This window comes from Bemisia tabaci, chromosome 4 (assembly GCF_918797505.1).
Source record: "Bemisia tabaci chromosome 4, PGI_BMITA_v3".
Taxonomy (NCBI): domain Eukaryota; kingdom Metazoa; phylum Arthropoda; class Insecta; order Hemiptera; family Aleyrodidae; genus Bemisia; species Bemisia tabaci.
The window spans coordinates 56,484,033-56,508,112 of record NC_092796.1 but is presented as its reverse complement, the minus strand read 5'-3'; the positions used below and the strand labels follow the sequence as shown (position 1 = coordinate 56,508,112).

At 36.9% G+C, this 24,080-nt stretch overlaps 1 protein-coding gene and 1 pseudogene across 2 annotated transcripts; both read right to left on the bottom strand.

Annotated features, from left to right (window-relative positions):
* Positions 1-633: 633 nt before the first annotated feature.
* Positions 634-15,656, bottom strand: LOC140223781 (V-type proton ATPase subunit H-like; annotated as a pseudogene).
* LOC109040496 (V-type proton ATPase subunit H-like) lies at positions 14,355-21,629 on the bottom strand. 2 transcript variants are annotated; one of them, XM_072300114.1, is made up of 5 exons: positions 21,345-21,629; positions 20,239-20,418; positions 16,700-16,807; positions 16,203-16,426; positions 14,355-14,494 (listed from the first exon to the last, which is right to left on the bottom strand). In XM_072300114.1, the coding sequence occupies exons 3-4, from the start codon at positions 16,787-16,789 to the stop codon at positions 16,232-16,234; spliced, it is 285 nt and encodes a 94-aa protein (XP_072156215.1). In that variant the 5' UTR covers positions 16,790-16,807; positions 20,239-20,418; positions 21,345-21,629; the 3' UTR covers positions 14,355-14,494; positions 16,203-16,231. The 2 variants fall into 2 exon arrangements, with proteins under 2 accessions (XP_072156215.1, XP_072156214.1); XM_072300113.1 differs by lacking the exon at positions 21,345-21,629 and having other exon boundaries at positions 20,239-20,746.
* Positions 21,630-24,080: the final 2,451 nt, after the last annotated feature.

Genomic DNA, 24,080 nt, shown 5'->3' with positions numbered 1-24,080 from the left:
ATTAGTAAAGACATAACGACGGTGAAAGTCGGCGATTTCATAACTTGATTTGCGACATCGCAGCTTACTGTCATACTTTATTTTTTAAACGGAAAACTACTCAACTGCAATTCCTTAAAACTGCCGTGATTTTTCTCCTCTGAGCAAAGAGAATTCTGCAAAAACTTTAAGGAATGATGTCAATTGTTCTCCTTGTCAGTTGTTCTCCTTTAAAAAAATAACATAGAGGCTGAGATTTTCAGACACCGCAAACGAGATATGTGATTGCGGACTTACGCCGTTGATAAGCTTTGAATTGAGTATCAACACCAATACTGACTTTGATGGATCTATACCTCTAGAAGAAAATCAAAGGAAATTAGTGAGTGTCTTCACAAAATAATCGATTGATTAATAGAATTGCTTCACTACTTTTGAGGCAGGGAAGTAGATAGCATTTTAAGAACTCTGAAAAATTACTTGCAACGTAGGAATAAATGCAAGAACCTAAAAACCTCATTCGAGCTGCATACTCATTTTGAATAAAGATCTATGAAAACAAACTAAAATAGAGGAGAAAGAGGATAAAAAATATTTACTGGAGGAGAGGAACCTCGAGAAAACATAAGGTCAATTTCAAGAATTTAGGAAAAAACCTGAGGAACTCAGCTGCTCTGTGCCCCTGCCTGCCTTTACTGAATCATTGTCCTCTTCTGCCGTGCTAAGGAAGAACGCAGTAAGAACATTCCAGAGTTGCCAAATTTACTTCGATAAAATTATTATTTTTGAGGAATGTTATGAATAGTTTTCCTTTCAATTTTCAGAACCTGTAGATGCAATTACGAATATTATCTGAAAAAATTGGGAGAAAAATTGTCATAAGTTTACCAGAAAATTCGGATTTTATGAAAGGAAATTTGGCAACGCCTGAAGGTTTATGCGGCGTTTTTCCTTAGCACAGCTGTCTTGATGTGTGAGACTACCAATAATTAGCCATTGATTCATCAAGTTCAAAACCCACAACCATAGAGAAGATAATTATTGCATATTACAAGCTGGCCATCAAAATTACAAATTCGGCTAGATGGATTAGTTTCGTCAAATCCGTGCTTCCCTCCTTGATCACAATTCAAAGTGTTAAATGGGTCAGTTGCGCTAGTCTCAGAATTGTATTTTGATGACATCAGATTACAGATCAGCAAAAAAAGACAAGATCTGTCCAAAACCCAAGTTTTCTTGTCCGATTCCAGCGGAGATATTCCTCTTCAAATAGCATGGCGTATGACGTCATCCATCACAGTAGTGCATACTATAGTTTCTTTCACCTTGGTTTCATCTATGATTTAAGTAGAGCTACCAATACAAATGGTTTTTTTTTTTTTTTTTTTTTTTTTTGTAGTTTTTCCGGGAGAAAAAGTGGCGAATCTTCTCGAAGATATGACAATTTAAGCGACTTATTCCACCGGCTGTGGTAAACCAAGGTCGGGGGTTTCGATTTCCATCCGTTTCGCACTACCACCCCAACATGGGGTGGGTTTCGGCCGGATGGTCATCTAGGCGGTTAAATTATCATATGTTGGTTTGGCTCTGATTAGAAAGGCTCTGATCAGGAGCTGGCTAGGGAGATCGGGGACCGAGGTCGAGCCGACCAACTAAACCAAACTCACGGCTGCATATCTGCCCGGATGACGCCGGAACCATCCCTGGGGGATATTCCTCCAGCTGCAACACTGTTGTGTGTTGGGGGTTTTTTTACTTTGTTTGATTTTGTTTCTAATTATACAAATGTGTACATCACTAATTGATGAATCAAAGGTGGACGGGACCATGGTGTAAGCTACCGCAGTGGATGACATCATACACTGTGTTTTTAAAAGGGCAATATCTCCGTTAATACTGGATGGAAAAACTAAGCAACTGGACATAACTGATTCCTTTTTGCTAATCTATGAGCTTAAACCATCAAAATGCACTTCTCTGACCAGCACGACTGACCCATTACAAAGGATTCACCTCAATTAGTAATTTTAAATGATGTAATACAAAAAGTCAGCGTCATTGACTCATTGTTAAGAGTCTGGGTAATACTTCTAGTAACAAGTCTTCGTTGAAGGCACCAAAATCCATACTCCTAATTAGCAGGCTTTTAGCTAATACAGGTCAATGGACTGCCACATCAGTAAATTTACCCTTGTCTATTGATAATAATAGGCAGGAAAAATCTCTGTGTTTAATATGACCGCAGCAGAAGATGATCTTCAGATACAAGATTTGATTAATTTCTGAAGCAGTCAAGCTACATGGAGGTCTTACCAGCGAGTACTCCAGCTGCAGATTTTGCTGTAGTAGTTGTTGATCCTTGCTCTTTTTCCAGCTGGCGTCCTAGATACTCCCTGAAATAAAAAAAAAAAAAAAATTAACGACATAATTAATTAATTTTTAATTTTACTCCGGAGCAAATAATTTTACCCCTTAGGTGTGGACGACAGGTATAATCCTAGACTCCAGTAGCAAAATATTTATATACTCATGCAATAATCATTTACCATTAACATGGATCTACTGAAAAACTAATGCAGTGCTCTCTGTAGTGGATCTCAAGGGACCCAAAGATTCATCTGGTACAGAGAGACGCCTGCTGGACAGAGAAGGTAATACATATATTTAATACAGGAAAAGGCGGGTGAATTTATCCTTTGCGGAGTTTTCTCTTACAAAGAAAGAGAATTACAGAAGATTGGGCAAAAAAAGAAAAGGAAAATAGTTGATATGATTGGCAGGTTCTATACCCCACAATTAGCGTATATCTCTTTTGTTAAGGTGTGCATTATGACATGCTCAGTATCCATGCAGCTTCCTTGTAATCACCTGCAAGTGTCACTTATGATTCAAAATGAAAGAAAAAGGAGAGAATAAGAGGGGCCGAAATGATTGAAGGACTGGTCAACATTGAAAGTTGGCTTGCTGGGCATTAAACAACGGGTTAAGGGTTTAAAGTTCTGCACTCAAAGAATGAAGAGATGTTCCTTCAAAGAGAAAACTAATAATTGGCTTTAGTTGTTGAGACAATACGGCCACCGCAAATATGAAGTATTTCCTCAAATAGGTACTGGGATCTCTATGAATTAATCATTTCCCGAAGCATCGCCATCACTCTTCAGATCACTAAAATGTTGGTGAAGGCCGCTCACAGGTCTAATAAAGAGGTGTGGGAAAAGAGAGAAATGCGAAGATTTGAATAGATAAGGGAAGAGCACGAAGTTTTCAGTGAATGGCGCGTGTTTGAAACTTTGATTTTTGATTGAAAAAGATTTGAAACATAGTTGCCAGGTGGCTCAACATACTATCCTCTTGCAGAGGTTTTCAAAATAACATTGAACTGAAACAAATTGCTTCAAAGGTTTATAAAATGTTTTATTTTTTCAACACCTAAAGTAGTTAGCCAATTGGTAGAGGGGTGACGACTGTCACGGTTCTAGTGCAGAATCCATTTGCTGTATCTAAAGTTACAATTCTGACCAATCTATCTAATCCAGGGTGACACTTAGCAATATCTACTACTTATCAGCAGATAGATGGTAAAAATCTGTCATTCACCGTCACTTCTGTCATTGGTCAAAATTAAATGTAATATGACAATATTTCCGGAAAATTGATCAAAATATAAAGTTGAGAACTTTATTGAGAGAGAAAAAATAGCCAAATGTTATGGTACTAAAAATCAGATACAAATATTTCTTAGGGAAACTACTAGGAATAAACCTCGATTAAGCATAAATTTCTGGTTTTGTTAAGTTATGGTAACATTGGAATACTACTGTATCTTCATAAATTGACGTTTAAAAATTTCGGAGCGTTGATAAAATTTGGAAACTTCTACGAAATTGAGCAATGCCGAAATCGATCAGTGTTGAGAAAATTCGGCATTTTCGTGAAATTAGCCAATGTTGATATTTGAAATTTTCTTTAATTTAAAAAAATGTAGTCAACATTTACATTTTCATAAATATTGCAATGTTGGTAAAATTAATTTTTTTTTCTTTTATTTATTGGTTAGAAGCGTGGGGGACTACAATGAGTACGAAGTATTAACCCTTAACTTAGAATTCATAAAATTTGACTGCGTTGGCAAAATTTCAGAGCTCCGGTTTTCAAAGCGATGTTGTGGCAGTATGGTTGCAACATGTGTCAACTGTACTGGAACATGTCATAATTTTTCTACTGATAATATCATTTGATATCAGTCCTTGACATCTAAATTATAGTCTATTTTAAAGCATGGTGAAGCACAAGAGAATGCATTGAAGTATATCCAAAAGTGCATTGCTCAAATACCTATCAGATATCTAGCTCAAACTTAATGAGACCTAGGTTTTGAGTACCAAAATGCTAGAATAAAAACCAATGAATCTTAGAAAAATCGACATGAGTAAAAAAAAAAATAGGACTGGAAGTACCCGAATAGCCCATTTAAACACACAAAATAATGAAAAATATGAATGAGCCATAATTGATTTTCACGAGCGCAAGTAATCAAAATACTTAGTAACAGGCCATATTTTGCGCTGATGAGGGCGACTATTTTGAGCATGTTGTGCTTCTTTGACCACAAAAATGCAATACCTTTGGTTTTACTCCATAGCTGAAGATTTAAACCACACTCAATTCATGCAGAGGGCATGTGACATCATCAAAGTGATGGCCATGCATGAATCATTTTTACTCATACATGCAATGTATGCTTTTTTTATGTACATATTCTAGTTTCCCTATATGTTGCCGAATTCCTTTCAAAACTCGAATTTTCAAGAAAATCTGTATTTATTTTACTTCTGATTTTTCAGATAAATTTGTCCGTAATTTGATTTAAAAAGTCTAAAAGTTACGAGAAAATATATTCATAGCTTTCCTTAAAAATAAGTATTTTCTGAAAGGAACTTTGGCAACATTCGAACACTCATACGGCATTTTCACTCAGCATGGCAGGTGGTAAAGTTGAATTTACATCCAGATAATAGTTAAATACGCAGATCCCATGACTTTTAAAACAGGTTCAGTAAAATTCAGCCCTATTTAGTACCTACATTTAGAAACCTTAGTCATCTTCCACCCAAAATATCACAAGCCTTATTAACGCTTAGACGGTGTGTTGCCGGACAATTCAATATTGTTTTAATTTTGCTTTAAAACTTTTGCGCATACTTTCATAAAACAGAAATTATTCTTGATGGCGGAAGAAATATTGGGTAAAATTTTCAAGTGATTTTGTTGATCAGTTTTTCCATAAAAGATTGAAAAGTTTAAGATTTGGCAACATGGTGCCTAAGCACAATTGACGCTCGTAATACTTGAGCCAGAAGATGAGGATAAGACTATAACTTAGCAGTGGATGGTGACAAATGATAAAGAGTTTTGGGCAGGTACCGGCGATTCTCCTCAGGCACAAACAGCATCGAAAGCTCGACACACTATGACGTCATTCTTTCATCCATGTTAATCAGGTGAGTTTTTCTCATTTTTTTCATACATATTTTCATGTGGTTTTAAATGTTTTTAGGCGTTTTTCATTATTACAGCGTTTTCAGTATCCAGCACAAGCTCCCACCATGATTTATTGGTGATCAAAGTATTACTGTAGGTAAAACTTCTGGATTTTGTTAAAACGAAGAATAAGATAGAGCAGGTAAAAGTTATTCATTCATCATTTGACTGATTCAGATAATTTTAACTTCATATGGGACAGAGTTCTATGAAACTGATGCAAGCCTATCCTTTCTTATTAAACATTTGAGAGGGTGTGAAAGGGCTGCCTGTGCCCAGAAAATTAAAAATTTGAGGGTTTCAAAAGAGTGAAAGCGACAATGGAACACAATGAAAACACAAAAACAGGGTCCTGAAAGGGGAAGGGGCGAAAACACCAATTGCACCATCAAAAAATCATTGAAAAATACAAGCCTCGAACAAATTACTGCAAAAAAATATTGAGGAGCTGTAAAAGTCGAGGTGAAGGAAGTAAAATTTTCTCTAATTTATGGTTTGCAGGGTGTCTACTGAGGTCCACAAAAATAAAATAAGTACTTTTGAAGTACTTTTTAAGTACTTAAGGAAAAATTTAAGTACCTCGCTTTGGAGAAAAATTAAGTACTTTTTAAGTGCCTTTTCGCGACGCATCGCAATTCTTCGATTTTGGCACTGCCGCGCGCTTTCCTTAAAAAATGCGTACTTTTTCCGGACTTTCCGGACTGGTAGACACCCCATCCATTTCTTCAAATAAGTTTGTTCCTCGTTATTTTAATGTCTATGCAATATTTTCTTTGAATTCGCTCAAGAAATACAGTGTCCTAATAAAGGGACTCTATATGCCCGAACGGCCGCTACCTGGGCATACGGCATTGATGCTGAAGCTACGAGTCGATGCTGTACAGCATAACCTCATGAGGCGCCTCAAATGCCTGCCTCAAATGATGTTCCGTTCTAAAAAAAAAAATTAATAAATTGGGCAGCCAGTGGTGAAAGCTTGAAAAACAGACAATTTTGGGCACTCTTGATAAATGCAAGTACAAACTGCATAAGACAATAAACTGTGAGTAAAAGGGGCTAGAAATTTTATATTTCATTGAATATTTATAAAATCTGTTGAGCAAAATATTTCGAACAAAGTTTTTGAGGTACTGAAAACGGGTGAGAAAACAGCATTGAGAATTTTCTTAGTTGCACATATCACAGCAAAATTTGAAAAATAATGCATTCATAGCAATCATTCCATTGTTAATTTGTTTAAATAATTTGCACGTGCTATCATAATTCAAGAACATGGTTATTGCAGCTGGCATTGATCACTAATCTACAAAATTCAAACGTTGCTACAGGACATTGCTTAGTTACCATTAGAAATACACACTGAGCAATTAATGTAAAGTCATGGAATGGAATCAACTGATGGCCTAACAAAAGAAAACAAATCAAAATTAAAAATCTCATTAGAAACCACTTCAAGTTTAAGGTATAGCATAAAATAATCAAAAAGAGTTGTTTACGTCAACAAGAAAGCAGAAGTATTCAGACAATGGGCCTGTTGCAAACTTTTGCTAGAGCAAAACTAAGAGTTGTTTCTTATAGATAATGCCTCAAAAATCACGATGAGCGCATCGGCAAAGTCTGAAATGCACTCATAACTTCGCAGTCTGCGTAAGAGATTTGCGGTTTTTTGAGGTTCCCGCTTCAAAAACGATACTACGGCACAGGTTAACATTTTGTTAGAGGAGTTGTTCCATCGTCGGCAATATTCATCATGGCCGACGCCAATCCGCCAAAACACGTATGATGGGACGAGATAACACCTGAGCAGGATTAGACCAGATAACAATCGGCGTGTTTACGTTCATATTTTCCTCGCCCGCCTTGATTGACCTTGAACTCTCCTGGAATTACGCACGGAACTGCGGAAGCGTCGGCCATGATGAATATTGCCGACGATGGAGCGACTCCTCTAACAGAATGTTCACCTGTGCCGTTGTATCGTTTTTGAAGCGGGAAACTCAAAAAAACGCAAATTTCTTACGCAGATTGTGAAGTTATGAGTGCACTTCAGACTTTGCCAATGCGCTCATCGTGCATTTTTGAGGCATTATCTGTAGGAAACAACTCTTATTTTTGCTCTAGCAAAAGTTTGCAACAGGCCCTTTGTTTAAATAATTTTTTGGTTGCAGATTATTCATAATAATAAAAAATTATTTTCTTCTTGTTGTAGTCTCAGTGCAGATTTACTGCATACCTATCCAGAAAATAACTTGTAAAAATATTGACATTGATACCAACAGTTGCTTGCAATGTAAAAAGCTTTGATCAAAAGAGCATGAAATAGGAAATGATAGAGAGAGGGAAGGAAGCAGGAAAAAGGAAGAAAATTTTATACTTTCCTTTTCTTAGAAACTATCAATGCTAGAATATAAGAGGGTCATCCAAAACGCAAATATTAATTTATACTTTCCAAAGTAAAAAAGATGACTCAAATCGGTAACAAAGTGTTAATCAGAGACATTCTTCACTTTAAAACTCTCCTAAGATTTTGACAATTGATCAATACAATTCCCAGAAAAGACTACCTGTAATGGAATGGATACAGAGAGACCATCATTTCTTGGCATAGCAACCCTTCAGTCTAATGTTAAGCTCTAAACAATAAGACCTCCATACATCGGATTTTACAGGACTGACGAATTTATACATTAAATTGCAAAATCCGTTGATTCAAATTACTTGAAGTCCTAGGAGGGACCAAAAGAGCAATCTGATAAACTGAAGTTTTAATGTACCTTGTTGAGAAGCTGAAAGAGTGCCCATCTGCTTCAATATCCATCTATAATTGATAGCTTCCAGGAGGAAATAAAATAAAATCCTTCAAAATACATTTTCATATTCTACTCAAAGCTTAAATGTATACTTCAAGGCAGAGAGTATACTGAAAAAATAGTGTACTTTCTTCGGAAAAAAAATACACTAAAAACTAAAAATAGACAAAAGGAAATTTTACGATAAAATACATGGCATTTCTTTGAATAATTTTACTTCCGATTCCTTTGTCAGAAGTCTATTCTTAAAAAATTCAAGATTCAGTGACATCAGTCAAATGAAATTAGGTTGATTAAAAAATGACCGGTCTAAAAGTTCCACATCAAGCAAATCATTCTACTTCAGTGGACAAAACATAAACTACCAAACCCATGAGCGCCGCGTTTGTTCGCCAGATAAACATAGCTCTAGAGATAAGTAACTGATATATTGAAGAAGTAGAGAGAGGAACTTACCAGTTGAGAACCATTCACTTTTGAACAGCCAACAGAGCTTCATAACGAACATTGGGATCTTCGTGAGATAAAAGTTGCATCACAAGTTGTTTTCCTCCTAACTGTTCAATGACACTGTAAGATAAAAACAATGAAAACTATACAGAGAGAGGTTGTGAAAGCTAGAGAAAGTAGAATGGTCTGATGTAAGCATTACCACGTATAACACGTGCTGTCGGAAGTATATATTCTGGTAATTGATGCCTCTATGTTCAGTGGTAAATGTTGTTGAGCATTTCAACATCAGCTATAAAATCACACACCCGATTCCAAAATTTTAAGATGTAGATCATTCCAAGCACTGAGCAAGCAAAATCATTACTCTCCTGAACCAGGCCTTTGACCTTCCAGAAGTTAGAAGAGTGATTCCGTTCTGCCTTTCTTATAGAGGGCTGTTACCTCCTAGAAGTCACCGGTGATCATTACAGCGTTTGATCAGCTAGGCAGTTACCAAAGAGTACATCCAGTCTTCAATTACATAAACTCTAAGCTCACTCACTTTTTATAGACTAAAGGACAATTGTTACGGAGCTGCACGCTCCATCTTCAGCTTCATCACGACTGATCCTTGTTGATTAACCCCAGCAGTCCATCCTCAATTTCATCTAAAATGTCATTCGTCAAACGGTCAGAATGCCAGAGCATGTAAACCAAAACTTCTCCGAAGAATTGTTTTTAAATCTTGATTTAATTTAAAAATTGTCAATTATTACTTACTGTTTGCCTCGCGAATAGTGACGGACGTATTCACCAACATCAAAGGATGCAACGCTGAACACCAAAGCATCCTTGGAAGTATCAAGTAAAAAGACCAGACAGCAAAGAAGCTCATAGTTGCGCTCATTCAAACGTGCTGCATTTTCTCTCCAGAACTGAGCAGACCGGTGGACTGGAGACCTCTCTAGTCACCCACATTTTACTTCAGTGGCATATTCATCAAAAGAACTATAAGTAAAAATGAAAAAAATTATTTCAAATTGCAGTATTTACTTTCTTGATAATAAATACTAGGTACCATACACACTACAGACAATGGTCTTCCAAAAATATATCGTAAATTATCACTCTTTTGGGTGGAGAACATTATTTTAGCAGTTGTCATACCCTCACTTTTTGTAAAGGAAGGTTACAGAAGTTCAAAAATGGCGGAGTTTTTGATCCGGCCCCCAAGAAAAGGGGGGTCAAAGAAAAATCAACTTTTCAGCATAACTTTTGGACAGTTGCAGATATCGAGTGGCAGAATCGGTTTTAATGGCGATTAGGAGTTGCAGAGCGCTATGGTACACTGGGTTAGTGGCATGATATAGATATACTTGTTCAAACTATTTGTAAATTAACCGAAGATGGTTTCAGTGTTACAACCAAGATTTTGAAATTTTTTGCTTCCATTAAGTTAAGAATATAAATTTTTTTTTATTTTTACTCACCCTTCATGTTTTCTGTAAAAACATTAATAGCCTGTGATGCTGAGTGACTCTAATTAAATTAACTAACTAACTATCTGCAATCATTCTGAAAATATGACTAAGCAGGCATCAATGCTTTGAATGCACCAGAGACAAGTAGAGACCGAGCACGTTGGATTTTCAGTGAGGCACATCTAATTCTCGGCGATCCAACGGAACAACAGTCATGTATTTTTTTATTCCTAAAGTTGACTGATGCTGGTCGGCTGTTGGCATTATGGCGGCTTGTTTACATTCTTCCTAATCAATTGCAAAGCGGAAAATTTTCCAATTTTTCCTTTGAAACTCTTCCAAATTGTCATAAAATGACTAGGTAAAAAATTAATTCACCCCTTTTACTCAACATTTGTGATACTTTCGTTGGTTTCATTTTATGTAGTGAGAAGCAGGTTCCTCGAGACTCTGAGCCTGGTCCTCAGATTGTTCAACTTCTTAATGGATAATTTTAGTTATCGAACTTTCTTTTGACTTTAAATGGTGTATAATTTTTTCTAGACAGTATTTATACCTTGTGATCAAATTCTCAATTTATTAACCTCCATATCATGCCGCAGGATAGAGATATCTTGGCTATTGGAGATCTGTCAAGAACCTGATCACAACTGCACTGCCAGTCTTACAGATACACTGTAATGAAATTGGATGAAAAAAATTTACTGTCGATGTCATAAGCTGCTCATTATGATAACTATTAATCGTGGATCAAATGTTTGATGTCTCCAACATCCTTTCTCTGAGCCTGATGTATTGCGTTGAAAGCGGAGTGTTATGGCTGCGAAGCGGTGATATTTGTTGTTGAGGAGGCGTGTAAATGAAACGTTTGAATAAGCCCGCAAGCTGTCCGAATTCTTTTGTGTGTGGAAAATAACTAAATGTCCAGAATTCTAACCATCTGATCGGATCTCAAGTACCTTAAGGAAATGTTGGTCAGGTCAGAGTTTAGGAATCCTTGGCAGCAGTTAATGCAATTCTTCTACGTATTTAACAACTTCGCTCATCAAAGTTAGGTAAGTAAGAGACCGCTCAGATCCATCATATTATGCTTGTAAGTATTAGTCCATAACTCCAAGTGTGAAAAATCCTTGGAGGGTGAAGTGCCCATCATCTGATGGAGTTCGTGAGATTTGTTCATGAACTTTTCTTCCAGATTTTTCACTCGGTTTTACCAGAATTGTCTCTTCCACCACCATCATAAAGTATTTCAATCTTGCATTAAATGAGGAATGGTGTATATGCTATCAACTTTGCCTTAGAATTCCTAAAATTGGGAGTCGTGAAACAAATAAAGTAGCTTCATCGTTACCATATACTAGCTTAGTCGGCAGGAAAACTCTCATTAATTCGGTGAAAATAAAAGCAAATGTTTTTTCTTAGTTCATTTTGATGAGAAAACACATTGAATACATATAAATTGTGATACTGGCTGAAACTAATACTTCCTGTAAAATTGGAAAAATGTGCAACTCAATTGAAGGAAAGAGGATCTCACCAGGGTGCTCTCTCACAACTTATAGATCAAAATTTGTGATATTTCGAACCTTAAAGGTTCTTTATCATTCAGAAATAAAGAAACTAAGTTTAGTTTGAACAGGCATCTTTCAAGAGAGAAATGTGACAGCTTATTTGCAGTTTTTTACTTTTTCATAATGCTTCGAATCTACCTCTTGACGAGAACAGGCAAAGATTCCAACCGCACACTACTTATTGTTGGTTTACATTCTCACATACCAAACTTTAATGAGCAAAGTTGTTAAGTACGTAGAATTTTATTAACTGCTGCCAAGGATTCAAAAACTCTGACCTGACCAACATTTTCTTCGGGTACTTGAGATACGGTCAGATGTTTAGAATTCTGGACATTCAGTTATTTTCCACACACAAAAGAATTTGTACTGCTTACAGGCTTATCCAACCGTTTCATTTACACGGCTCTTCGAAGACACATATCGACACTTCGCAGTTGTAACGCTCTGCGTTCACTGCATTACATCAGGCTTCGGGATAGGATTTTGGAAACAGAATTATTTACAGGAAATTATTTAGAAAAAATTAAACACCATTTACAGTCAAAGAACATTTCGATAACTAAAATAATTATCCATAAGGAAGTTGAACAATCTGAGGACAAGGCTAAGTCTCGAGGAATCAGTTTCTCACTGCATGAAGTGAAACCACCGAAAGTATCACAAATGTTGAGTAGAAGGGGTGGATTAATTATATATTTAGTAATAAGTCATTTTATGACAATTTGGAAGAGTTTCAAAGGAAAAATTGGAAAATTTTCCGCTCTGCAATTGATTAGGAAGAATGCAAACAAGCCGCCATAATGCCAACAGCCGACCAGCATCAGTCAACTTTAGGCGAAATAAAAAAATACATGACTATTGTTCCGTTGGATCGCCGAGAATTAGATGTGCCTCACTAAAAATACATTGGCGGAATAGGGCGTGCTCGGTCTCTATTTGTCTCTGGAATGCACCCTGAGCGCAAGTGTGTAGGGCCGGCATGAAGAATGGGTGGGTATAAAAACCAACTTACCCTGAATACAGCCAAGATGATGCGGGTAACTTCTTCTTTCTTGGAGTCACTGAGAATATCTGCTAGGATTGGAATGACGCCTAATCTGTGAATTTAAGAGCAACCAGAATTATGTTAGAGTGAAGGGAAAAAAATAGAGGTAGCTTCATTTTCTTATTGTCTTCTCTTACTACGCATGAACTTTTCTCTCAACCAGACTACACGATCAAATCATTTCCTTGTTAATCCCTTGATATTAGACTGACAGAGAACATTTTCCTCATTGTATACGGCCTGGAAAAGTTCTAAATTTAGTAACAATACCATACAGGACAGCAATTTGTTTAATACATTGAAATTATACTAATTAGTAACATATTAAACATTCATCCATATTCTAGGGAAGGGTTTCTGATTTATAATGAACCGCTCCCGCCTTTAAACTTGTTCTTTTTCAACTGGTCTTCTAGCCTGATATTTGAGTTAGAGGTACCATTAGGGTGCGGCTTATTTCCGTCATGGAGGAAAATCGACGAGGTCCGGGTGGCAATCGGTTATATCTATGAAAATAATAGGCTGTAGGAAATTTGAGCCAATTTGAAGCTTTTTTAAATAGTGCTCAAAGGGATAAAAAATATGGGTAAAATTACATTGGTTTGAATGGGCGGAAAAACGCCTGATCAGCGAAAATGCGTTTTACGGATCTAATATGCGCTTAAATGAAGAAAACCTGACCAGCTCTAAGAGAAGCATCCAGGGGCCCTTTCAAAACGGGAAAATCACACTTTTGACCCATGGGTGACGGTAGGGGAGATCACTCAAGTGCAAGATAAAATATATACACCAATTTCATTCTAGGCTCGAGAAATAGTATGAGGCAACATTGTAAAGGGCCAAGTATAGTTCTCAAGGGCTGAAACAACTTTTATACAGTATTTCTCATCAAGTTGTGAGATACATTTGCCTCTTCAACTTCGGAACACTTATTTTGAGTTTGATCTGAAAGTCTCAAAAGCGATCACTTAGCTGTGGGCGCAGCGCCTCAAAACCAGCTACGTCATGACCCCGCTGTCCCCACTCATGGATCAAAAGTGTGATTTTCTCGTTTCCAATGGGCCCCTGGATGCCTCTCTAAGAGCTGGACAGGTTTTCTTCATTTCAGCGCATTTTAGATCCAAGAAATGCATTTTCGCAGATCAGGCGTTTTTCCGCCCATTCAAACCAATGTAATTTTGCCCATAGTTTTAATCCCTTTGAGCATCATCTAAAAAAGCTTCAAATTGGCTCAAATTTTATACAGCCTATTATTTTCATAGACAGAGCCGATTGTCACCCGGACTTCCTACATGACGGTCCCTAGCGAGGAATTTAAAACATTTATGGCATGATAAGGCTATCTGACCTGGTATTTCAACAATTTAAAAACAAAATTCTTCTTCAACAGACAATTAACACTTTTAGACTTATTTGTATATACTCACTTGTTCATTTTTTGAGCAAATTTAGGGTTGAAAGGCAGTAACCGAAGACAGAACATAAGTTGGTACTGAATTTGGAAATTTACTTGTCCGGAGGCAAGGACTTTCAACAATGTTGAAGGCCCTCCAACTTTGATGAAAGCCAAACGATATTCATCGTGACGAAGAACTACTTGCAAGCATCTTCCGACAAAAAGAAGTCCTCTCCCTAAAAGATAACAAATTCGATGAAATCAGTAAACGCATCCTGAAGACGTCAGATCAAGATTGAACTGAGGCCCACTGTAAAGTGCCCACTGATAGTACCTAGGGCATACTTAAATGAGAAGGGTGTGGATTAAGAAGTTTAAGAAAAATTCTATCTGTTTCAGGAAGAGATGGGATTTTTTAATGCAAGTTCAAATATTAAAAGGTGACTTTTCCAGCAGATTCACTCATTTTCTTTTGCTTGAAGAGTTTACTTTGAAAATTAAGTCGGACTTTTCCAGATCATCACATTTGAGGATTTAGGTGGAAAAACGGCATGAGTCAGAAAATAGCGGTTTGAGAAAACGAAGGTTGAATATTTTAAGACATGATTCCTAGAGTACCTGTATACTGAGAGTATGGACAGCTTGCTTCATGGAGGGTTTAGGGCCCAAACGGGTAGCCAGCTCTTTAACACACAAAATTTCACTGCCAATCTTCAGATTACAATTCAAATCAAGATGGCAAAGAATGTTCATAAATGTGCGTTCTTCAAAAATTAGTAAATTTATGCAAAAACTATGTCAAATACGTTCTTTGCAAACAACAGGTTGTGACAATTATAATAATAAATCGTTCTGGATGTATGTAATTCATAGGTTGGCTGCCCTTTTGGGCCCTAACCTTGTTTGCGCAGGCATCGGTGAAGGCCTGATGGATTTAATTTTCTGAGTTTCACACCTGTCTATACTCTTGCTGTACAGGTACTCTAATGATTACCAGCTATATACTAAAGATTTTGAGATCATGGGTTTGACAAAAATGATAGATCAAACCCTCATTTAGAGGTTGGTACCATTGCATTTACTGAAATACAGTATTTGACATATTTAAAATGAGATTTACAAAAGCGCTACAGAAGTCGTTTTTCAAGAGAACTACAGGCTATCAAGGAAAGGGAACTACTAAAAGATTATTATTTTTTTTAAAAAAAAGCATATTTATGTTGAAAAAGTTTATAAGCCCCCTCAGTACATGTCTAGGAGTAAAGGGGACAAAATTAAGAAGGGCCAGCTCCACTGAGTTCATCAATCGAGACATCATGAATCTTCAGCCTCACATTCGCTTTCACCATCGCTGCTTGTGAGAAGGGTCTCTTCCTCAGCTATAATGGGGTCGTGCATTGAAAAAACCTTAAAAGACCAGCCAATTTTCAGCTATGTGGAGAATTTGTACAGAAATTTTGACAGATAACAGTCATGACCTAGATGATTATTGTCACAGAATCGTAACCTTGCAAAAAAAAAAAAAATCCTGTAACTTGCTCAAATCTTGAAATACTGTCATGAAATTTGGTGCAGTAGTGCCTTATGGTATGCTGTATGGAAATATCAGTTTTCCAGAAGAACAACCTGCGCTCCCCCACACCATTGTGCCACCTAGCTCCTTATTTATTTTATGTTATATCGTAGGAAATTAGCAATCACAGGAAATAAGCAATCATCAACAATCAGCATCGAGTGATGCAATTTTAAAAAAGTGATGTCTTTTTTTTCTCTCTCTTTTCTCATCAAAAATTTTGCTAAGAAGTAGAGACCGCCGGATCATGTGGCAAAGGCAAGATGCTTTAGAACTTTTTGCACCTGCAGAAACAGAATTCTGAGGACAACAGATGCATTACTGAATTAATTAGAAGTAATAGCAGAAAATCATTGATCCATTTAACTTACACTCAATTTTAATTGTCCATTCAACCGATTCAGGTAAAAGTGAAATCAGAGCTGTCAAGTAAATTGGCAGATGGGTTCCAACAGGCAATCTTGGCGATTATTCTGGCAGACATATTCACAATGAATCCATCAGATCCATTTAACAAGTTCAAAAACTGACCGCAAATAGGTTCTCGCTTCTTAGCACAATACTCGGCAAATATTTCAACTCTTGACCTGTCCTCCTGGATTTTAAAATACAGAAAATGTTAATTATTAATTATAATAGAGCACACTTCACATCAACTGAGAAAACCAGTTTTCTAATGCAATACTCTGAATTTGAAATTCATTTCTTGAGCCTGCAACAATTTAGGAGAGATCTCTAACAGGTTTTGAACTAAAATATAAGAAAAAAAGAACAGAAAAAATATGAGCTGTTTGTCCTAAAAAATTATTCCAGTTCTCATTGACTAACAAAAAAATGTTACTTGATGAAAAATATTTATAACTCATACCTGAGACAAATCTATGGAGGCCAGTTTGGATAAATTGGTTGCTTTGAAGAGCAACTCATGCTCAGAGATATCCAGTGGCTCTGGCGCCATTTTGATATGTTTTTAAATCTGTAAAAAGGAGGAATCTACATTAGGAAGAAGACAACAAAATTCTTTGGGCTTCTTTTATTCAAGATTCTTTTATTCTTTTATTTTATTTTTTCAATATGATGGGCAGGTTTTTAATGTTGCAAAAGCAACCTTCCGAAAATAACACCACTCACTACGACACTAATCGATTTTTTGCTGACTACTTTTACTTGTGTAAACAGTCTATAGCAAATCATTTAGCCAGTCCTACAGTGCGGAGAGTGATACAGTAAGATTACCGCTGAAGTTGTCACCTCAAACAGGAGTTTAACTCCTCTCAAATAAAGTTTACAAAGATACAAGGTATATGGCAAAATGCTTTAGTTCTTGTTCTACATACCCACTCTACTGAATTAAAAACGGAGAATACACTGTAAACCGAAAATTAATATTCTTGAGTGTTGCACGATTCAAAACCAGAGGAGGTTGAAAGTGGAGAGTATATAAAATTGGTCAAACAACTTTATTCCTTCAAGAGGTAGGACAAACTTGTGTAAAAAAATCAGAAGCGATACAGCTAACTTGAGGTAGAGGTGTCGTCAGCTAAGTTGGCACTTGAATACATATCGTTTGCAAGCAACTATAATGTAGTCATCCAACAGGAATCGAGGATTGACTAAGCTCACGATCCGGCTGCTGTCAATCTCTTATTGCTGTTGGACAATTGCATCGCAATTGCTTGCGAGTGGAATCTTAACAAGTGGCGACTTAGCTAATGCCGCCATTTTGAAGTTTTCAAATTTGAGAAAACCCACGATTAGATTTTTGCAAATATCTCCTCAACGGCTCATCCCACGAAAAAACAAAAAAACCAACAGAAAGAACATAAAATCTCCTACCGAAATCACTCTCCCCTGTTTTATCTGGCTTACTTTGCTGGTCATAAAATTAACGTTTTCTTCAAAAATTAGCTTAAAGAAGGCGCATTTTTGCTGATTTTAGGAGAAACTTTGCTTTAAATCTCCAGCCACGATTATCTGAGAAAAAAACTGTTACGCTCATTGAAAAGAGCGTAAAATTTACTGCTGGAAAACATATCAATAGTTCCTAATCTTGATTATATTCTGTGAAACAGCAGTTTATTAGCTCGGCCCTTAAATTGTGACCATCTCCTTTCAAAACAAGAAAAAAAGAAGGAAAAAACCTAAAACCGAGGCTCAAACTGTGTAACAATGTGGTAAAATAGTGCTGGGCCCACACTATATGGAGGGGGGGGGGGGGGGAGCCAAAAAGTTCAAACATTTTCAATCAGAGCCAACAATTTTGGGCTCTAATGAGGATCAAGAACAAAACTGATGGGAAGAGTGTTCAGCTCAGACAGTTTGCATTGGACTATTAAGTTGAGGTTACGTTGAGAGATCCATAATTTTGGGTCTTCTTATACTTCATCAGTAGATCACACTAGTCAGTGAATCCAACTGAAAATCTTGCAAAATCCAAGACAGCATCAAAGCACAAGTTCGAGGTACAAGTTCTGTACTGCAAGACGGTAAGTTTCGTATTAGTACTCATTAGAGCTCACAAGTTTTGATTCTAATTGAAAATTTTTGAATTTTAGGGCTTTTGATCTCACTGACTAGTGTGATCTACTGATGAGGTGTAAAAAAACCCAAAATTATTGATTTCTCGACGTTACCTCACCTTAATAGTCCAATGCAAACTGCCTGGGCTGAACACTCCCCCATCAGTTTTGTACTGATCCTCATTAGAGCTCAAAATTGTTGGCTCTGATAGAAAATGATAGAACTTTTTGGCTCCCCCCCCCCCCCTCCATCCATATAGTGTGGGCCCAGCACTATTTTACCACATTGTTACACAGTTTGAGCCTCGGTTTTAGGTTTTTTCCTTCTTTTTTTCTTGTTTTGAAAGGAGATGGTCACAATTTAAGGGCCGAGCTAATAAACTGCTGTTTCACAGAATATAATCAAGATTAGGAACTATTGATATGTTTTCCAGCAGTAAATTTTACGCTCTTTTCAATGAGCGTAACAGTTTTTTTCTCAGATAATCGTGGCTGGAGATTTAAAGCAAAGTTTCTCCTAAAATCAGCAAAAATGCGCCTTCTTTAAGCTAATTTTTGAAGAAAACGTTAATTTTATGACAAAAAATGTAAGCTAGATAAAACAGGGGAGAGTGATTTCGGTAGGAAGTTTCATGTGCTTTCTGCTGGTTTTTTGTTTTTTTTGTGGGATGAGCCGTTGAGGAGATATTTGCAAAAATCTAATCGTGGGTTTTCTCAAATTTGAAAAATTCAAAATGGCGGCGTCCTGAGCACCAGACAATTTTCCTGAAGTTTCTATGGGCATTTTCAGACTACTGTAGCACCTAGGAAACGAAAAAAATTGGTTTGGTTCGAAGGACAAACCAGAACCGGAAATTTGTTGTGTTGTGTAATCAAAGTAAAGTATGAAGAGAATGATGGACTGAAATTCAAATTCATTATTAGGATTTATTAAGTAATTCCAATTTTTGAGAAAATCAAAGCACAGAAAGGACACTCTTCAGTTGCAGTGTTTCAGAATCTTCACCAATTTTTCATCAATTATGATCAAGCAAATGTATGTAATTCGCTGAAACTCCTACTGAATATTCTTCATGATTTTATGATTCTCTAGATGAAAATTTTCAGAAGATTCACACAGTAGTTTCCTCTCTGAAAGCATGAAACTTCCCTCAGGGCAATAGTTCAAAAAAGTAATTATCATTTGGCAAGCGAGAATTTATCATTGTATAATCAATTGAGATCTAACCCTATGGCATAAATCCTAGAAAAAATGAAATTTTCCGATGAATATTGGCAAAAATAAGATGGAAGTCAATAGACGGAAAAACTGAATGAAAATCAAAAAGACTAAGACCTTTGACAAGTCCACAGCCAAGACCCCTTTCTTGCTAAATGCGCCAGGTAATTTCAGGCACGGTGACCGGTATTTGGCATGTACTATAACAATTTTCATTGTTTCAATTGTACCAATTCATACTAAATAAATAAAAGATCACACAGTTGTGCAATATGGGCACCATCACCAGTTTTTGCACGGAACTAAAACGCAGAGGGAAGTAATTTGAGTTAATTAAATAAATATGTTTAATTTTAAAGACAAAGATAATTAATTTAATCATTTTATCAGTGCAATTGATATACTTTCGTTTAGTTATTTGTCTTTTAATTATATAACTAAAGACTACAGGTGGTAACCTAAACTGAGTTCTAGCATTGTGGCAATAAGTGGAAATTGTGGTTTGAAGCATTCAAATATCCTTTTTTTCTTACATGTTTTTCTGGCCCGAACAAGATCAGTTACACTTCTTAGACACATTGGTAGAGAACGTGATGCAAGTTTTCACCTAAAATACACCACTTTAATTACTTACCGAATGTCGAAAACTGACAAAATTAGAATGCTCACCTGAAAATACATGAAATTAAGCAGCTTGTTCACTTCAGGAGCTAATACTTCAACAGTCTTTTCATAGATTTCCACCCAGTTTGACTGCTCATTGGACTTCGGTTGTGGGATGGCTCGAGAGCAACATCGCCACGTTGACAGCATGACCACTTGTTCCAAGCCATCTTCCAAAAGTTCATTCTGGAGCATTACAAATAGATATTTTACAGGATTGGTAGATTGACAACTTCAAATTCACAACATGAAAAAGCTCTGAATTTTCAAAACGACCAGAACCGGTGTCGATTAAGCTTCAATGAAAAAACCTATTGACTGTTTTCAGTGCAAATACTATAAAGGTTCAAAAATTGATACATTTACATTTAAAGGTCGATCTGCAATGGGTTCCTTGGATAGTTTGAAATCTTCAAAATTGAAATCAAGGTTCAAATGACCTTTCATCAACGAAATACATAATTAATGATTTTATTCTAAAATAGAAGCCTCTACCAATTTTCAAAATGTCTGCTTTAAGTTGAAAACACTTGCATGGAACTAACTTTTTGGATATGATATTTTCTGATCCTGCTGTAGCCCTGTAATGATTTAGGTAAGAGTAAAAGAGTCATATCATTTTTTCTGAGCCCATTTAAGCATGTTACGGTAGTTCTTGATGTTATTCATTCCCTGCTAAAAACTTATGATTTTCTCTCATTATACTCAAAATTATCTTGGAAAAGCAAGATTTTTCTAAGAATCATAGAATATCATTACTTATCATCCATTGAATTAAACAGATTAACGATGGTCAAGCAGCAGGAATGTGAAGCTTCCCAAACTGGCGTGAACGGTAGCTTCTTCAATGTACCACCCATTGACGCCAGTGACGGACCCATTCCAGTCTTCGAAGTTGGTAACGAAGTTAGCTTGATAAATGACAGGGCATGGCTGAGCTGTGATACACGGTTGTTCATCAGGTAACCTAAGCTCATCTAAGGTGTTGACGTTGGATAAGGCATCAGTTAATGTTAGCTTATCTGCTGCCATTTAGAGAGGTTGACTCATTTATGCAAAAAACCATCAAAGACATAATGGTCATAGAGAAATGAATGGTTTTAAAAACATACCCACTCTAATCAATTAAAAACGGAGAGTACTCTGAAAACCGAAAATAAATATTCTTGAGTGTTGCACGATTCAATACCAAAGACGGTTAACAATGGAGAGTAGATAAAATTGGTCAAATAACTTTAAGCCTTGAAGAGGTAGGACAAACTTGTGTAAAACTATCAGAAGTAATACTGCTAACTTGAGGTATAGGTGTCATCAGCTAAGTTGGCACTTGAATACATAACATACACAAGCAGCTATAATGTAGGCATCCAACAGTAATCAAGGATTGACTCAGCTCACGATCAGGTTGCCGTCAATCCCCTATAGTGACGCTATTAGTGGCACGTCACAAAAAAGCGATAAATACATCGATTTATTCACATTAATTAGTAGCATTGAAAGAGGTTACTCCAATGTTATTGTTTGGATCCAATTTGATATAATGGAGAATCCATATGATGACATCGCCACTAACGGCGTCTATTGCTTTCAAGTGGAATGTAAACAAGTGCCTACTTAGCTGACAACACCTCTAGTGAGCAGAGTAAACAGGTAATTGCAAAAAAATTTAGACTTGAAACAATGGAAATAAAACATAGGAGTGGAAGAATAGGTCAGTTGTGCTGGTCTCAGAATCGAGTTTTGATACTTTACTCATGCAGATCAACTAAAAATGATAAGATCTGGCCAAACAGCAAATTTCTACGTTGAATACTAACCAAGGTATCTCGACTATAAAAACTTGATTTATGATGTTATCCACCACGGTAGGACGTATCATGTTACGCACTACCGCAGTGGATGACGTCATAAATCAAGTTTGTCAAGGTGAGATATCTCCGTTAATATTCAAGGTAGAGAGTTGCTGTTGACGACAGACCTTTATATTTAGAGCTGATCTACTAGAACCAAGCATCAAAACATGATTCTGTTACCAGTGCAACTGGCCCATTGAATAAAGAAAGAGAAATAATCAGGTGAAACAGAGGCTAAGCTATCGATTCGCAGGGAAGAGATAATCTAGGTGAGCTTTCGAAATGATGAATTTGGCCGCATTATCACAGCATGACAGCATGCAGACAAACTAACTCTTTCCTTTAGAGATTAAACGACATGAAAGTGAAAGAAGGAGAGAGTTAGAGGATGTTTAGGGAATAAGGAAATTTAGGCAGGAAATATCTGGCAATGGAGTCCGAACTAGGATGATTATTAGGTGTAGTAACGGTATTCACAGTTCTTGCTATTTGAAGGGGATTGGGAAACAAAACCTGTATAACACTCTTCACTGTGCTCAGAGGTTCCTTCTTTAAAGTTAGCTTCAGTCTCACACACAGGAATCGATCGTTGAAACTCTTGTCGGCACGCCCAGGCCAAGGGGATCAAGGTCTTCCAAGCGCAAAGCTCACACATTCCTCATCTTGTCCTGGCGTACCAACAGAGTTTCAAGAACCGGTCTGCATTCATTGATTGACTAGATAAGGTAATAGGAGATAAAGAGATACATCTTGGTCCATAGTGGAGTCTCCAAGCCAAGTCCAGCAACAGACAAAAAGACATGTTCCGTCACAGGAGTCTGATGACAATTCTGTTGTAACATCGTAAGTTATGGGAACAACACTACGTTCTCATGTAGGAATCAGTGGTGTAAGCTTCCTCGATTTAGTTGAAAGAGAGGCGATTGAAAGCAATACCAGAAAAACGACTCATACACTCATACTTACTGTATAGATCCACTCAGAACTTCGGTTTCACCACCGCACTTCCCATGGCTTCTTCTTGATTTTCGTTGGCCCTGGGGTTAAATCTTCGTCTCGAATTGATGAAATACTTCTAAATGAGCAAAGAAGATGACAGTTTCAACTGCTAATAATTAAATAAATTACAATTCAACCATTACAATTAATTGAGCGATCCAGAATTCGGGCACCGGGCACCGGCGTGATTACGCGGGAAAATGCATTGTTCTTGTTCATGGCCGCCATGCTGAATCCTACAGCTGGGCGAATATCGAATATCGTATCGAAGCGACTATTCGAATATCGCACTATCGATTCTTTACCATAGCTTCTAACGGGGACGTGGCGCCATTCGATCATTCACAAAAGTTGGCAAGAAATCCGTCTCTCAGCAGTCTCAGCCACTGACTCGATTTTCGCACCGGCTCGGCTCATCATAGTCCAGGCAAGTAAGTCATGTAAAGGGCTGTAGCCTGCAAGAATCCCGGGTAGCAATGTTTTCATCAATTCCTATGTAATTTTTGACGCTGAATCCGAATTTCAACTTTGCGCCATTAAATTCGGACCGGAAAGTTGCCAAATTTGGCAAAAATGGTCTAAAATCGGACTTTTTTCCGGATTATGGCCTGTAACTTGCCAAAAATTGATCTGACGATAAAATTGGTTATTTTCAGAAATAAAGCTCGTTAAATTTCCTATAAAAAAGTTCTATAAACTTTTTTGCTCAAGGCAAAATCAAGCGGGCTGGCGGGCTCCAAACTTTGAAAAATGAGCGAAAATTTGGTTTTTTTGCGGGTTATGGCCTGTGACTCGTCCAAAATTGATCTAACGACAATTTGGTTGTTTTAAAAAAAGTTCGTTAAATTTCCTATGAAAAAGTTCCTATACATTTTTTTGCTCAAGGCAAAATTAAGCGCGCTGGCGGGCACCGAACTTTGAAAAATGAACGAAAATTGCGCTTTTTTGCGGTTTTTGCAAAAATCCCGGGTAGTTATGCTTTCAGTGATTCCTACG